The sequence below is a fragment of the Phacochoerus africanus genome, chromosome 2 (assembly GCF_016906955.1).
Source record: "Phacochoerus africanus isolate WHEZ1 chromosome 2, ROS_Pafr_v1, whole genome shotgun sequence".
NCBI classification, from domain to species: domain Eukaryota; kingdom Metazoa; phylum Chordata; class Mammalia; order Artiodactyla; family Suidae; genus Phacochoerus; species Phacochoerus africanus.
In genome coordinates, this window is record NC_062545.1 from 71,308,220 (window position 1) to 71,325,740 (window position 17,521).

The 17,521-nt window shown below is 42.0% G+C and overlaps 1 protein-coding gene across 3 annotated transcripts in view; it reads right to left on the minus strand.

Annotated features, from left to right (window-relative positions):
• BVES (blood vessel epicardial substance) overlaps nucleotides 1–17,521 on the minus strand; it is a 45,270-nt gene that overhangs the window by 8,327 nt on the left and 19,422 nt on the right. For 2 of the 3 annotated variants that reach the window (XM_047761657.1, XM_047761664.1), the window contains one exon: nucleotides 16,357–16,498. In XM_047761657.1, coding sequence (XP_047617613.1) covers nucleotides 16,357–16,498 — 142 coding nt within the window. Of the gene's footprint in view, nucleotides 1–2,646; nucleotides 3,848–16,356; nucleotides 16,499–17,521 lie in introns of those variants that run through there. The other variant, XM_047761674.1, reaches the window with a different exon arrangement.

Here is a 17,521-nt window from a genome sequence, read left to right on the forward strand (position 1 = left end):
AGTTTCATTGGTCTTTTCTATTACTTTCTTCATTTCTATTTCATTTATTTCTGCTCTGATATTTACGTTTTCTTTTCTTCTGCTAACTTTGGATTTTGTTTCTTCTTATTTCTCTAGTTGCTTTAGATGTAAGGTTTTTCTTGTTTCCTGAGGTAGGCTTGTATTGCTATAAACTTCCCTCTTAGAATTGCTTTTGCTGAATCCCATAGGTTTTGGATTGTTGTGTTTTCATTTTAATTTGTCTCTAGATATTGTTTGATATTCTCTTTGATTTCTTCAGTGATCCATTGGTTATTTAGTAGCATAATGTTTAGTCTCTACATGTTTGTATTTTTTCCAATTTTTTTTCTTATCATTGATTTTTAGTGTATTGTTGTAGTCAGAAAAGATGCTTGATATTATTTCAGTTTTCTTAACTCTACTAAGGCTTGATTTGTGGCCCAGAATGTGATCTATCTTGGAAAATGTTTTCTATGCACTTGAGAAGAGTGTGTATTCTGGGGCTTTTCTAGTGCTTTTGGATGGAATGTTCTAAAAATATCTATTAAGTCCATCTGGCCTAATGTGTCATTTAAAGCCTGTGTTTCCTTGATCTTCTGTTGGGATGATTTATCCATTACTGTGAGTGGGGTGTTAAAGTCCCCCACTATTATTGTGTAATTGTCTATTTTTCCTTTTATAGTTATCAGCAGTTACCTTATATATTGAGGTGCTCCTACGTTGGATGCATATGTATTTACAATTGTTATATCTCTTGGATTGATCCTTTTATCATTATGTAATGTCCTTGTCTCTTGTAACCATCTTTAAATTCTATTTTGTCTGGTATAAGTATTGCTAGTCCAACTTTCTTTTGATTTCTGTTTGCATGGAACATCTTTTTCCATCCTCATTTTCAGTCTGTATGTGTCTCTAGAACTGAATTGGGTTCATATATATACATATATACATATATATATATAGAAAGTATATATATGGACATTGTTTTTGTTTTTGTATCCATTCAGCCAGTCTATGTCTTTTGGTTGGAGCATTAAGCCCATTTACATTTAAGGCAATTATTGATATGTATGTTCTCTCTCTCTTTCTCTCTTTTTTTTTTTGCTTTTTAGGGCCATACTTGTGGCACATGGAAATTCCAAGGCTAGGGGTTGAATTGGAGCTACAACTGCTGGCCTATACCACAGCCACAGCAATGCAGGATCCAAGACATGTCTGTGACCTACAGTACAGATCGTGGCAACACTGGATCATTAACCCACTGAACAAGGCCAGGGATCAAACCTGCATCCTCATGGATCCTAGTCGGGTTCGTTAACTTCTGAGCCACGAAGGGAACCCTGATATGTACGTTATTATGGACATTTTGTTAATTGTTTCTGGATTTGGTCTGTTGGTCTTTTTTCTTCCCTTCTTTTATTCTCTTCTCTTGTGGTTTGATGACTTTAAGCGTTGTGTTTGGATTGCTTTTTCTTATTTGTGTGTGAATCTACTATAGATTTTTGGTTTACAGGTACCATGAGGTTTTGATATAGGAGTATATACACACACACACAGGATTGTTTTATGTTGCTTGTCTCTTAACTGCAAATGCATTTCCAGTACCCTGTATTTGTACCTTCCTCTTCTGATGATTGCTGGTTTTAATATCATATTTGTGTCTGGGTTATTTTCTATCTTTGCTATATGTTTGCCTTTACTAGTGAATCTTCTCAATTGTAATTTTCTTGTTTCTAGTTGTGGCCTTTTCTTTTCCACCTAGAGCAGTTCCTTCATTATTTGTTATAAAGCTGGTTTGATGGGGCTGAATTCTCTTAGCTTTTGCTTGTCTGTAAAGTTTTTGACTTCTCCTTCAAATGTGAATGAGACCCTTGCTGGTTAGAATATCTTGGTTGTATGTTTTTTCCTTTCATCACTTTAAATATATCATGTCACTCCCTTCTGACCTGCAGAATTTCTGCTGAAAAATCAGCTGATAACCTTACTGAGGTTCCCTTGTATGGTATTTGTTGCTTTTCCCTAACTGATTTCAATACTTTGTCTTCAATTTTAGTCATTTTGATTAATGTGTGTCTTGGGGTGTTCCTCTTTGAGTTTATTCCATATGGTATTTGTTATGCTTCCTGGATTTGAGTGAATGATTCCTTTCCCATGTTAGGGAAATATGCAGCTATTATCTCTTCAGATATTTTCTCTGGCCCCTTTTCTCTCTTCCTCTGGTACCCCTACAATGCGAATGTTGGTTTGCTTAAAGTTCCAGAGTTCTCTTAGATTGTCTTTTCTTTTTATTCTTTTTTCTTTATTCTGTTCCTCGTCAGTGATTTCCATCAGTCTGTTTTCCACCTTGCTTATTTGTTCTTCTGCCTCCTGTATTCTGCTGTTGGTTCCTTCCAGTGAATTTTTCATTTTGATTATTGTGTTGTTCATTTCTGCTTATTTATTCTTTAAATCTTCTATTTCATTTTCAACATTTCCTGTAATTTATTGATCTCTGCCTCCAGTTTTTTTCCCCCAAGATCTTGAATCACCTTTACCATCATTATGCTAAAGTCTTATTCATGTAGGTTATTCATCTCCAGATCACTTAGCTATTTTTTTTTTCTCGTTCTTTTGTCTGGTTCATATTTCGCTGCCTTTTCTTTTTTCTTTTTTTTTTTTTTGTCTTTTTGCCTTTTCTAGGGCTGTGCCCGAGGCATATGGAGATTCCCAGGCTAGGGGTCTAATTGGAGCCGTAGCGACTGGCCTACACCAGAGCCACAGCAATGCGGGATCTGAGCCGCGTCTGCAACCTACACCACAGCTCATGGCATCGCCGGATCGTCAACCCACTGAGCAAGGCCAGGGATGGAACCCGCAACCTCATGGTTCCTAGTCGGATTCGTTAACCACTGTGCCATGACGGGAACTCCTGCCTTTTCATTTTGTATAGATTTTTGTGTGGTCTCTTTCTTGCAGGCTACAGGGTTATAGCCTCACTTGCTTCTTGTGTCTGCTCCCTTGTAGATGAAGTTGACACAGGGGCTTGTGGCAGGCTTCCTGATGGGAGGGACTGATGCCTGGCTGCTGGTAGGTGAAGCTAACTCTTGCCCCTCTGGTGGATGAGACTTTGTCTCTGGGTGTAATTAGAGGCAGCTGTGTGCCTGGGAAGACTTTAGACAGCCTGTTTGTTGAAGGTATTTACACCTTGTTTGCTGTTTGGCCTGGGGCTTCTCAGGCCTGATGAGAAGGGCCAATTTTTGCCAAATGGCCACCTTCAGGGGAGCTCATGCTGATGATTATTCCCTGGGATATTCCCTCCACCACTAATGCCTGCCCCCATGGTGAGCCACAGCTAACCCCTGCTTTCCTAGGAGACCCTCAGGTAGGTCTGACCCTGACTCTTATGGAGTCCCTGCTTTGCCCTGGAACCCAATACACATGAAACTCTATGTGAGCCCTCCAAGAGCTGAGTCTCTGTTTCCCCCAGTCCTGTGGCGCTCCTTCCCTCAAGCGCCATTGGCCTTCAATGCCAAATGCTCCAGGACTCCTCCTCCCAATGCCAGACCCCCAGGCTGGGAAACCTGATAGGAAGTTCAGAACTCTCACTCCTGTGGGTGAACCTCTGTGAAACAGTTATTTTCCAGTCTGTGGGTCATCCGCCTGGCAGGTATGGGATTGCTTATATTGCAAAAGTGCCCCTCCTACCATCTTGATGTGGCTTTTTCTTTGTCTTTGGGAGTAGGGTATCTTTTTTGGTAGCTTCTGGTCTATTTTGTTGATGGCTCTTCAGCAGTTAGTTGTAATTTTGGTGTTTTCATGAGAAGAGGTGAGCTTGAGTCCTTCTACTCTGCCATCTTGTCTCTCCAATCTCCATTTATTGTTATTATAAAATGTTAGCTGTATTTCTGTGCTATACAATATATCCTTATAGTTTATCTTATACATAATAGTTTGCACCTCGTAGTCTCCTACCCCTAATTTCCCCCTCCTCCTTTGCCTCTCCTCACTGGTAACCACTAGTTTGTTCTCCACATCTATAAATCTGTTTCTTTTTTTGTTATATCACTAGTTGTATTTTTTAGAGTCCAGATATAAGTGATATCATACAGTATCTGTCTTCCTCTATTTCACTTGGCATAACACCTTCCAAATCCATCCATGTTGTTGCAAATTCTTTTCTATGGCTGGGCTTTTTTGGCATGTGTGGGCGAACAAGTAGTTACATATAATAACTGTCACTTATTAATTACCTATGTAGTTATTGACATATATCTGGGGAGATGCCATGACCCACAACCACATCTTCCAACATTAAAAGATCATAATTATGCAGGGCTAGACTTTGGCAGAGCTAATGTGTTTGTTGTACATACACAAAAATTGTTTACTTGCAAACATCTATGGTCAATTAAAATACTGTTTCTAGAGAGACAATTACTGATGTAAAGGCTGTAAAATCAGCCTCTATTAAAACAGTCCAAGAAGACAATTCTGCCTCTTAGCACAGCATGGAGAATCTCCCAGGTACATTCTTTGCATCCTTTTTCACACTGGCAACAGCAAACATACCAAACACAACCTCAAATTAGCATATCTGCTCAAATGGAAATGTAGCCTATCTGTGTGACCTTGGGTGGGTTACTTCATTTCTGTGTGCCTTGATTTCTCAGTCTATAAAACAGGAATCATAATAATGCCATCTACTTCATATGGTTATTAAGAGGATTACATGACTAACACTTGTAAAGTTCTTATATCTGTGCCTAGAATGTCATAATCCCGTTGTAAAAAGTCAGTAAAATGAGTTAATTAATATGATCTTGGGAAGGCAATGACCTAAATCATTAGAAAATTTATTAAAATTCATAGCAAAGGCAAATAAAGGAAATGGGACTTGTGTTCAAACAGGGATTTGTGGTTTTCAATCTAAACTGTCCTGAGTACAGGAAAAAAAAAACTTTTTAAGAAAAAAAACAATAGCCATAGAGTTCCCTGGTGGCCTAGAAATTAAGGATTCAGTGTTGTTACTTCTATGGCATGGGTTTGACTCCTGGCCTGGAAACTTCTGCATGCTGCAGGCATGGCAAAAAAAAAAAAATCATAATCATAATAATAGCCACGGCTTCCATCATATTTTGAACCTAAAGTTATGATTGAATCTCATGAAATATTAAATTAGACTGAGTATTTGCAATCAGATAAAATGCTCAGAACAAACAAGATGGATGTCTAAGAGCATTAAGCCAAATCAATAATGTAGAGCATTCGAAAAATAATTGTACAACACACATAAACACAAACATGCCCATGGCATTATGCCTGGAGAAGTGGGGAGAATTAGTCTCTGGTTTTTATGGCCATCTATCAAACCAGGGGTGACACTCTGTAATAACCTGAAGCTGCCATCTGCATCAGGTCAAATGCTATCTGACTCTCTCGACTGCCTTTTTTCCACTGAGAGGGTAAGAAAAAAGGACCCAATACAGCTGGAAATGACCTAGAGAAACTTTCTGAGAACATTCAACTTCTCTGCAAAAGAATTTATTCAGTTCTCATTCTATTTGCCTGGGAAAGGAAGGGCTGTAGAGCTTATGATAGAACCTTAAGAAGACAGAAAAGCAAGAGTCATCCTCAGTCCTAGGGTGACCCCTGGGGTCTCCAAATTGGGCCTCTTTCTCTTCTGGTTCAAGCTCTGGCAAACTCACTGCTCCCCAAATCCAGCCCATCCTCTTCCTCTTCTCCTCTTGCTCTTCCCTTCCCCTGGAATGGTTTCTCCACTCTCATCTCTGCCCATAAAATTCCTACCCACTCCTCAAGGTGGGTTTCAAGGCCCTCCTTCACTGCTGGTCTTCCCTAGTTCCTTCTGTGGGGAGACACCATCTTCCTCTGCATGTGTGCATTCCTTACGTGCGGTGGTCACAAGGACTTGCATCTCCTTTACTGGAAAACAAGCATCTCGAGGGCTGTCATCCCATCCTCTCTGAAGCAGCCTACACATAGCCAGGTCCTTGACAATTACTTAGTACATGAGAAAAATCGCACCTCTAGAACTCAACACGGGGCCTTCTGAAAGTTGATCCTGAGGAACGTGGGAAGATCACATGAACATACCCTTGATCTCAAAAGGGTCAGGCCCCACCCTACCAGTGAGGCACCAGCAGCATCCCTCACGTGTAGTGGGGCTCTGGTCACACCTCACTATGAAAAGTGACTGTTATCACTCTATTCTGTACCATGTCCCCTGAGGGAAACCACTTTCATAGCGTTGATGACTTGAAAGTGCTTACAGCCCAGGCTCCTGGAAGGGGATCTAGGCTTCTCTGTGTGAAAAGAACATCAGCACACATGTTCAGTCTTGCATGGCCATGGAGTACCAAGCCCTGAAGTCAGCGTCAGCTAGGTTTGTCACTACTGTCGCCAGCTACAAAGTTTTCATCCAATCAGCCCAAAGAAGTCCCAAATGACTACAAGGTGCTGGAGGCTGGGTTAAAGGTTGGGGAAATCAAAATGAACCAAGCATAGTCTCTGCCTCTAGCTGGTTTTATTTCTCGGGAACTGCACTGTACTTTCAGGAGCAATCCATCCTCATTACATCCATATCATTATTTCTACTTTACACTCAGAGGCTGAAACAAAGACAGCCTGGATGCCTGTGAAAGAAACAGAGCAAGGGAGATGCAGTGGGCAAATACTTTTCCCACCAGGGAGGGAATCACTCAGAAACGGATTTGGCCCTAAATAAACCAGGGTGCCCTAATGGCCATGCAAGGCTGAACATGTGTGCTGATGTTCTTTTCACACAGAGAAGCCTAGATCCCCTTCCAGGAGCCATGGCTGCATCACAGCCCATGAGCCCCCTGCATCCCAGTTCCCAGCACGATGCTGTGGCTCTTTTGCCATGAGGCCAGATGCACCAGAAGATGACAGGAATATCATTGGACTTGTAGATGTCAGCATCAGCGGGCTGCCTGATCCCTCAATAGGAGTCAGAGGCACAGAGAGAACCCACTCTGTATCAACCTCAGATAGCCTGGGCTGTTCTACCACTAAGGGCCAAGTATGATGTTCACTTGGCCCTACCTGGGAATTGGCCTCAGTCATGGCCAGGAGAAAGGTGGGCTTCCCAGGGAAGGGGTTCACTGGCTTTGAACCCAGGACTCTCCACCCTCCCCAAAGACTTGCTAGTTCACTGAAAAGTCTCAGAGCTGATCACTATGCTGCTACAAATCATTTCTTTGTCCATTAATAAATCCAAATCCAACTTGGAGTATGAACAAAAAGAAATAATACTCTGCTTCAATGGGACTATCTTACATTTCACAAGTTGAATGTTAATAAATTCTTTCTACAAGGTGGTCTCATTTGTCATTAATCTCATGAGCTGATGCATCATCAGAAGTTCTCCTAGAAGGCCTATTACCTTCCCTAAGTGTGAGAGCAAGAGGAGGGAACAGAGGAAGAAACTGAGCTTCTCTTTGGCTAAGTGTTTATTAATGTTTCTTTTGCCCCTCAAGGATGCTACTATGAGGTTTATGGCTTCTGTATAATGCTTTACTTTTCATTTATTCCAAATTCTAGAGGAGCAAATAATTCCATATCCATAAAATTTCCAGAAATTGGATTTTTATCCTTCTATTAAAATCACGTTTACAAGTGGGAGACAGAAGTGGTTAACTATATTTTTGTATTTATTATAATCAAAAAGGGATAATTAATTAGCATTATTTTTGGCTATTACCTACCTCTCAATTGGCTCTGGATGCTAATTAACACAGTTTATTCTAAAAGTATGTAAAACAAAGGCCTTGGACTGAACTTTAATCCAGACTTATCAGGTGTGAAGTTGGCTTGTTTGTGTATTTGTTTGTTTTTTTGCTTTTTTAGGGCCACACCCATGGCATATGGAAGTTCTCAGGCTAGGGGTCAGAACTACAGCTGCTGGCCTATGCCTCAGCCACTGCAATGCGGGATCTAAGCTGCATAGACATCAAGGGCTGGAGAAGGCACAGGCAGCAGAAGGGCATTTACTCTGAGCTGTGCACCAAATTCAGCGTGTTCAGGTGGGAAAGAGAATGGGAGCACCAGGCAGCAATCCTGAGGGTCAAAGAGAAGAAAACCTCAAAAACACAGGCTCTGAGCAAAGGTTGAAGAGAGACTTCAATGTAAGATGCCTGAACTAAGCAGTGGACACCTCCACTCCTGCCAGACCACAGGGGGGTGACAATGCCAGGGACACCCAGAGGGGAATTTGGATCTGGGAAGCAAAGTCTCTCCTCAGTAGACTGTTCACATAGCAGTTCCTGGTGGAGCCTAGTTGAGAAGAAAAGGAGCTGGTGATCGAGACCCACTCTGCATCTCGAAGGGTCACTGCCTACAGGGGCAAACCAACCATGGGCCTCCACAGGCTCAGGCTTTTCCTGTCTTCCTAAGTTCTGGAGTCAGAGAACCACAGGAAGCCCTTTTATGCACAGACCAAGGAGATCCTACACAGCAACCAGTTCCAACTCTGCCATCTAAGTGGTAAAGAATTGGGTGAGAAAAATTCCCTTTGACAGAACTCTGTCCTTATTGCGCTTATTTCTATTTCCATGTGCTTCTGGTTACATGAGGGCCTGAGGGTCTCTCTTCCCAGGAAAAAATAAACAGACATATTTGTTGTTCTTAAATACAGAGTGAAGATCACACCTGTTTCCGAGAATGAAGACCCGACCTCAAGTTTGATCCTCAAGTAAGAACAGGACTGTGATATGAAGATTGTCAAGTGGCTTATCTCTCTGCTTCAGAAATACAGTTTTTTTTTTTTTCTTTTTGGCTTTTTGCTATTTCTTTGGGCCGCTCCCACGGCATATGGAGGTTCCCAGGCTAGGGGTTGAATCGGAGCTGCAGCCACCGGCCTATGCCAGAGCCACAGCAACGCGGGATCCGAGCCACATCTGCAACCTACACCACAGCTCACGGCAACGCCGGATCGTTAACCCACTGAGCAAGGGCAGGGACCGAACCCGCAACCTCATGGTTCCTAGTCGGATTTGTTAACCACTGCGCCACGACGGGAACTCCAGAAACACAGTTTTTAACAAGGAGTGACACTTTTGTGAAGTAAGCAATATAATTCTGTAAGGTTTTCCCCCCTTTTCCTCTGTTAACTTTGATGACATTTTCATTCCTTTCAAAGTGTTCTTATATTTATTATGTTGAACCATCTGGCCAACTGGCCTTAGCAAGTAATTAAAAATAGGGATTTGGAATTTTAATTAGATGATACATTTTTTTGATGAATGGGGATAGGGAAGCATTTAATGGTTTCTTTACCAGAAAGGATTATCATCCCCTTTCCTGCCTTTGCCTATTTATATTGCGACTTTTTTAAATTAAAAAAAAAAAAAGGTTTTTTTTTTTTAATTGAGGTAATAAGCTTTTTTTTTTTTAAATTGGAGAAATTGACTTTGGATGGAAGCTTTCTGGACAATAACGCTGAAGGGTGGGTATGGCCTTTGTATCTAATTTCCCATAGAGGGACTCAGCACCAGCACTGAGGGATGCAAGTAAAGAATACAAGTTATGGCAAATGGGGAGGATGAGATTAGTGGATCCCATGAGGAGGTTTGCAGATCAGTTCCTGACTGCTCAGATGGCTAGTCAGGGCCCTGGGCTGCAAGGACGAGTGGGAATTCTGCAGCCCCTTCCTGCCCCAAAGAGAAAGGTTTAGGGCTGCAGAGATGGTGGGTAAGTTCAGGGGAACAGGGGAGACGGTTTCAGGAGGCAGCTGTGCAGCAGACCTAGAGAATCGCTGGGCCAGGGTGACACGGGAGCATGGGCAGCTCTGTGCGGAAGGCCTGAGAAAAAGGGGACATAGAGTTAAGGGCCTGAGAGAGTGGGGATGTATGACAAAAAAGGCAGGGATGAGGGAAAAGAAAGCCATCTAGTGATGCCAATAAAACAAGAAGAGAATGGAAAGGCATGGCTCGAAGAGGCAACAGCTACTCAGACGTTAAGAAGAAATGAAATGATTCGCCTGAAAAAATGAGCAGCTAGAAGACACCACAGACGTGGTGAATAAATGCCCCAACAGAAGGTCAATGAAGCACATGAGGGGAAGGAGGAGGGTCAAGGCCTGAAGCTCACGGAAGCAGAGAAGAAAGCTTATGTCCATGTGACGGCATTCAATCACTCTCCTGTGTCTCGGACATCCTATCTCACGATCACACTTCCAAACATGGAGCTCAAGTAAATGAAGCAAGAAGAAAGCAAAAAAGTTAAATTGCCTGGATTATATGCTACTGAATAAACAGGAAGCAGTGTTTCTCAGACTATGTCATTATTTCACTTTCTTGGCTTTGAATGATCATTTGAAGTGGAATCCAGACTCTGTGGTAAAGAGTAGAGATCTTACTCTGGGTTCAGCATCACGTGTGAACACAGAGCACAGGATAAGAAATGGGGTCAGCAGCAACTTTGTTGAAATAATTCACTTCAAGTTTCCCTTCTTTCTCTGACTGCATTTCTTTTTTTAAATTATAGTTGATTTACAACGTTATGCCAATTCCTGCTGTACAGCCAAGTGACCTAGTCAAACAAATACACACATTCTCCTTCTTATATTATCTTCCATCATGTCCTATCCCAAGAGACTGGAAATAGTTCCCTGTGCTGTATAGTAGGACTTCATTGCTTTTCCATTCTAAATGTAATAGTTTGCATCTACTAACCCCAAACTCTCAGTCCATCCCATTCTCTCCCTGCTCCTCCTGAGCAACCACAAGTCTGTTCTCTATGTCTGTGAGTCTGTTTCTGTTTTACAGATAGGTTTATTTTTGCCATATTTTAGATTCCACATGTAAGTGATGTCATATGGTATTTGTCTTTCTCTTTGTGACTTACTTAGGATGAGAGTCTCTAGTTCCATCCATGTTGCTACAAATGGCAGTATTTTGTCCTTTTTATGGTTGAGCAGTATTCCATTGTGTATAGGTACCACATCTTAATCCATTCATCCGCTGTTTCCATGTCTTGGGTTGTTTCCATGTCTTGGCTATTGTGAATAGTGCTGCTTTGAACATATGAGTGCAGGTATCTTTCTGAATTATAGTTTTGTCCAGATACATGCCCAGGAGTGGGATTGCTGGGTCATATGGTAGTTCTACATCTGACTGCATTTCTGTTTAACTAAATGTTTGCTGTTTGATGTTATGCAATACATCTGTGGCATTATATCCCACACTGTTCAAGATCTTTAAAAGTAGAGCCTTCACAAGAACCTGGGTGAGCTTCAAGAAACATCTTTATCACCTACCACAGGAATGCAATCAGCCAAATTCAAGGACACAGGCAATTCTACAGCCTCACTACCCCAAGTGTAGTTCAAGGACCAGCCACATCAACCTCACCTGGGTGCCTGTTAAGCACAGGGACTCCCAGGCCCCATCCCAGTCTGCGGCACGGAAACCTTTCATAATATTGCCAAGTGATGCGTGTGCACAGGCATATTTAAGAAGCTCAGCTCTACGGGATAAACAAAACAAGACAAAACAAAAGAAAAAAGCAGAAACACACAGAGGGAGACAGAGATGGAAGTGGAGCCTAGCGATTCAGAGACTTTTCAACCAAATGCAATGGGCACATTTTGATCCTGATTTTAAAAATAATTATGAGAAATGTTGAAATGGATGTTAATGAATGAGTGACTAGGATGGATAATGTCAAAATTGTTGTATTAGGAAAATAAATAAAAACTTTAATTTGTACAGAGCAGCACTACTCATCTTTCTCTAAGTTATATATGAGGTAACATGAAAGCTGATGCAAAGCTAACTGACCAGAGAGGATTACCGGATAATTTTAAATGTCCCTAGGTAGAAGCCCCATACAAAGAAGAAGGCCAAAATTTTCTTTGAAATGGAAATTAAGAAAACCTATTCGGGGAGTTCCCGTTGTGGCTCAGTGGGTTAAGAACCTGACACAGTGTCCATGAGGATGCAGGTTCAATCCCCAGACTTGCTCAGTGGGTTAAGGATCCAGCATTGCCAGAAGGTGTAGTATAGGTTGTGGCCCTACATACTTCCATACTCTGTAGGTGTGGCCCTAAAAAAGGAAAAAAAAAAAAAAAAAGAAAACCTATTTGCAGCACTGCTAGGTCCTAATGAAGGAATTAGGAGGGAAGGTAAGTTTCTCAGAGGAGGCGGGTGGAGGGGGAAGAAGTGACTTTGGGCCAATATTCCCTTCTCACTGAGTGTTATGGACTCTGCAAAGACGTGAGTAACAGCAGCAGCTGTGCCCAGCATGCAGAACCACCAGGTTCAAGGGCAAGAATGGGTGTGAAAGCGACCTGTACATTATAAAGCACTGGTCAAATATTTCATGTGTCTTTTCTTTTTCTTTCTTTTTTTTTTTTGTCTTTTTAGGGCAAAAGGCACATGGAAGTTCCAAGGCTAGGGGTCTAATCAGAGCTACAGTTGCTGGCCTATGCTAGAGCCACAGCAACATGGGATCTGAGCCATGTCTGCGACCTACACCACTACTTACGGCAACACCAGATCCTTAACCCACTGAGCAAGGCCAGGGATGGAACCTGCAAACTTATCGCTCCTAATCGGATTTGTTAACCACTGAGTCATGATGGGAACTCCTCCTTTTTCTTTTTTAAACCACAGGGGCAATATGGTCTAAAGCCTGGCCTGAGGGGTGAGACAGGGTGTGTAGGTCTATCTGCCAGCACCTCTCCCTGCACAGTGAGTAAGCTTCTCATAGTCCCAATTTCCTCACCAAGGTAGATGGTGTTATTGTTAACATACCTGATTTCCCTGGTCCCCTTCCCATGGAGCCCCTGCAAGAGGATTAAAGATCCACCCACTAGGGGTAGTTCTGGCTAAGTGACCTCTCTGGTCCAGCGGACATGAGTGCGAGACACAAGTGCCACCTTGAGACAGGAGCTTTAAGAGCCATGGGGTGATTCTGCCACCACCGCCTGCCCTCTTCCATGCATGGCAGTGACCCAAACACTGGGCACTCCAATGTCCCAGAGTGAGGAGGACACACCTGGAGCAGCACCCAGGAGAGAGAAAGAAGGCAGTATCTTTCTTCCTTGTAGCCAGAGGTCCGGGGACTGTCTTAGCACAGCATCATCTAGTGAAAGCTGAGATACCTCTGTGCAGGGTTACAGTGAAGATTAAATGTGATTATGCACAGAGAATAAGAAATAATCCTGGTGCTGCTATTGTCAATAAACATTCCCTTCTGTCCACTAGCATTCATGCAGCTGACATACTGGTGCTGAGAGCAGCTGCCCCCACGTGCACATCAAAATCCAGAAGAATAAGAACTGAGGCACCCATTTTAGGGACCTAACATGGACTAAGGCCTACCATGTGCTCAATATGTGCTAAGTTTTGTTATCGCAGCCTAACATTCCTAAGAGATTGGTTTCGTAGTCTCTATTTCACAAGGAATGTCATTTGTAACATGGAAAAGTCAATGGCATATTGATGGGTCTGGTAATAGAAAAACAAAAACAGTCTTCAGAAGTTCTGGGGTAAAAATCTAGGTGAGAGAAATAAGAACAAACCAGTTTTTAATGCATCATGTGTTAAGGTGAATTAAATAATTCAGAATGGAATATCAGTGTTGTGCTCAAATACTCATGTCTTTCATTAAACTGCAGGAGTGAAGCCAAGAAACTCAGAGGGAGGACTGGTCACAAGGAAGCAGGTATGAACATGGATCTGCTGTGCAGTTCACACACGCACACACACACACTCACACTCACATTCAAAAGTATGCACACACATGTGGCTCTGCATTTGCAAAAACATGTAAGATTTTGTATAATAAACCCAAGGCTAAGATAATTAAATAAACAATGTAAGCAGGTTGAACACATTTTTTAGCATAGCAAAGTTCAACTGGACAAGGGAACTGAGAAGAAATGCTGCAACCCTGCCTCCCAGGATGGCACACCTCTCCACAGACATGGAAGCATCAATTATCCACACAGGGATTGGCCTTGAAATTAAACTTGAAATTCACCGTAAGAAGAGGGAAGGGGGCGTTCCTGTTGTGGTGCAGCGGTAACAAACCCGACTAGTATCCATGAGGTTGAGGGTTCGATCCCTGGCCCCGCTCAGTGGGTTAAGGATCCAGTGTTACCGTGATAATACATGTCGAAGATGTAGCTCAGATCTGGTGTTGTTGTGTCTGTGGTGTAGGCCTGCAGCTGCAGCTCCAATAGGACCCCTAGGCTGGGAACTTCCATATGCTGCAAGTGCGGCCCTTAAAAGAAAAAAAAAAAAAAAAAAAGAGGAGGAGGAGAAGTAGGAGGGGTTGAAGAAGAAAAAGAAGAAAGGAAGGAAACAGACCAGGAGTTGTGACTAGATCCAAGCCTATGCTGAGATATGACAGCTCATGTCAGGTTAGAAAAGTCATGTGACTTCCACCAAGACACACAGCTAATGCTTACTGGAGCCAAGAACCCTGGCCTGTATGCACAGCATGTCATCCACCCACAGAACACCAGGAAGTATGGTTCTGGAGGCAAGTACAGTACCAATGTTAATCTGTAAAACATGTTTTAATTCTATTTAAGTGACGTACTCAAGAGAAGCTTTTTGCCCCTAAAGCATTATTTTACCCCCCAAAGATTTAGATTCTATAATAAAAATAGTATAGATAAATGATTTAAAAAAATGGTACTGCATAGCAGTATCCAGCCTCTGGGAAGAGACCATGATGGAAGATAACATAAGAAAGGGAATGTGTATATATGTGTATGTATGACTAGGTCACAGCAGAAATTGGCATACTATTGTAAATCAACTATACTTAAAAAATGAAAGAAAAGACAATGAATGGTCATACTGCATACTGTTTGTTCTCAGTGCTTCCTAAGCAAGCCTGTAGGATTAAAAAAAAAAATAGTAACTACTAAAATATGCTATTCTATAGGAAAAATAATTCACATACCATCTTTAACTGTAATTCTCTTTCTGCTGGCTTTCTTAGTAATCATTATGCATGTAATGAAAATTCTTACCACTAACCATTTTCAACAAGGCTGATAATACATTAGATTCACTATTAGATTCAGAGTTTGGTCAACCTCAGTTATACTTCCAGAAAGTTACTTTGGAGTAAAATATAGCCATTTCTAACTGTGTTGCTTCCCAAAATCTCCCTTAGGTGCACAACACATTTCTATGCTCAGGCTTTTGCCAACCACAGGGACCTGTAATTCCACTCTCTCCTGACTATGAAATACTTAAAAATCTTAATCCAATGTATCTAAAGCATCCAAAGTTACAAGATTATTTTACATAAACATTTAGGGCTGTTGAATGTGTATCTGGATTTTCTTAAAAGTTACTTTGGATTAACATACAGTTGTAAAGATTAATAATTTTTAGCTCAGGCAGTGGGAGAATCTGTCTGCCTTTTTGCTATTTCCCATGAATTTGTTCAGCAGTATACAATCATTTTTGGAATAATTCTTACAATAATTTTAAGCATTTCTTGAAATCATTTCTTTTATTTCACTTATTAAACTTCAACATTTGTCATTAGTGTTATTTAAAATGTTTTAAAACAAGCTAGACTCTCGAAGAATCTTGGAAAACTTGCCTCTTGGTGGGTGTGTGAAGGAGGTGACTCACAGGGGTGTTGAGTGGCCTCCTTCATCTTCAGGAAAATTCTAGCACCCAATTACCTGTTAACTCCTGGTGCTCACCCCTAGATAACAAGTTGGCAGCAAAACCTCCAGCATGTTTCCTGCCATTTTAAACACAACACTGGGCCTGAGACTTTCACTAAAATCATGACAACAACACGGCCAGATCCCCAGCAAAACACGTGGACTCTTTCACACTATGCTACTGAACTAGCGTTTGAGAAAAGTCTATGGCAAAAAAGAGGATAATTTCTGAAATAGAAATGGGAGTTCTAAAGTTGGATTTTAACTCATGTGCTAAATAAGAAAAGAAGCTAGGAAAAGTGTGATTATTTTTATTGTTACTTTTAGGTTGCCAAATAGTTACTACCTGAAAAGTTACTTTTTTTTTTTGCTTTTTAGGGCCACACCTGTGGCATATGGAAGTTTCTGGGCTAGGGGTCGAATTGCAACTGCAGCTGCCAGTGTACACCAGACACAGCAACACCAGATCCAACCTACATCTGTGACCTATGCCACTGCTCATGGCAATGATGGATCCTTAACTGTTACCACTGAGCAAGGCTAGGGATCGAACCCACATCCTCATGGATATTAGTTGGGTTCGTTACCACTGAGCCATAACGGGAAGTCCTGAAACGTTCTGATCAGAGTTGTCATTTGTCCCTTTCCAGCAACATCCATCAAAATCCCACAGTATCATCGGGGCGGGAATGACTTACAAAGAGAGGACACGCTGGAGGTGCCCCGAAGAAACTGGTGTAAGCCGTCCTCGCTGTCACTGGTGCTGACTATGCTGTTCCTCATTTCCAGCATGGAGAGCTGCGTGCAAAGACTGAGCTGGTGGTCCAACTTTTTGATTGTCTGCAAAGAGAAATTTTAAAATTTCTGAGCTCTATAGGACTTAGATCCTACATTCCCTATAAGTAGCATTTACTTTTCCTTGAAATAGAAAACTATTGGTACATAGAAAGTGCCCATTACATATTAGCTTTAATTTTTATTGTAAGTTATTAGTACAAATACATTATAAAAATTTAATATACTCAATAGATATTTATTAATCCAAACAATAATTAGCACCAACCTTAATTTTTTTTCTTTTTTAGGGCTGTACCTGTGGCATAAGGAAGTTCCCAAGCTAGGGGTGGAATCGGAACTGCAGCTGCCAGCCTACATCACAGCCACAGCAAAGCAGGATCTGAGCTGCATCTGAGACCTACATCACAGCTCACAGCAATGCCAGACCCTTAACCCACTGAGCAAGGCCAGGGATCAAACCCGCGTCCTCATGGATACTAGTCAGGCTTGACACCGCTGAGCCATGACAGGACCTCCTAGCACCAACCTAATTTGATAACATCCCAGACCAGAAGACCTGACAAGTGCACATACCCCTACTCACAGTCCCTAGAGAACGTCATCTATCACAGAACAATGTTTTGCAAGTTCTCTTCTAGAATTGTTTTAATTTCCTTCTACACAAATGTGGTGAAATGAAGCTCAAGTTGCAAACCGCTGAAGATCTGCATGGCTCTCAAATTCCTAACTGAATGGCCACAGGCTTCCATTCCATACCTCTCTTGTCAGTTATGATCTTTCTGGGGACCTGACCAGGAGGATGCGCAAGACTGGAAGACGCAGGGTCAACACGCCAACCTCCTGCTCACTGGGGTCTGTCAGCCTTTAACAGCCTGCAACCTCCCCGCTGCCTGGCCTTCCCTGGCAAAGGCCACCCCCAAGCCCTCTTTCAAGCAGCCTAAGGAAGATGGTAAGTGAGTCGGGGGTTAGGGTTACGGGGGACTCACTTACCATCTTCCCTGGACTGCTTGAAAGACTATAAAGAGGATAGCACTTCATCACCACAAATGGAGGCCCCTGATATTC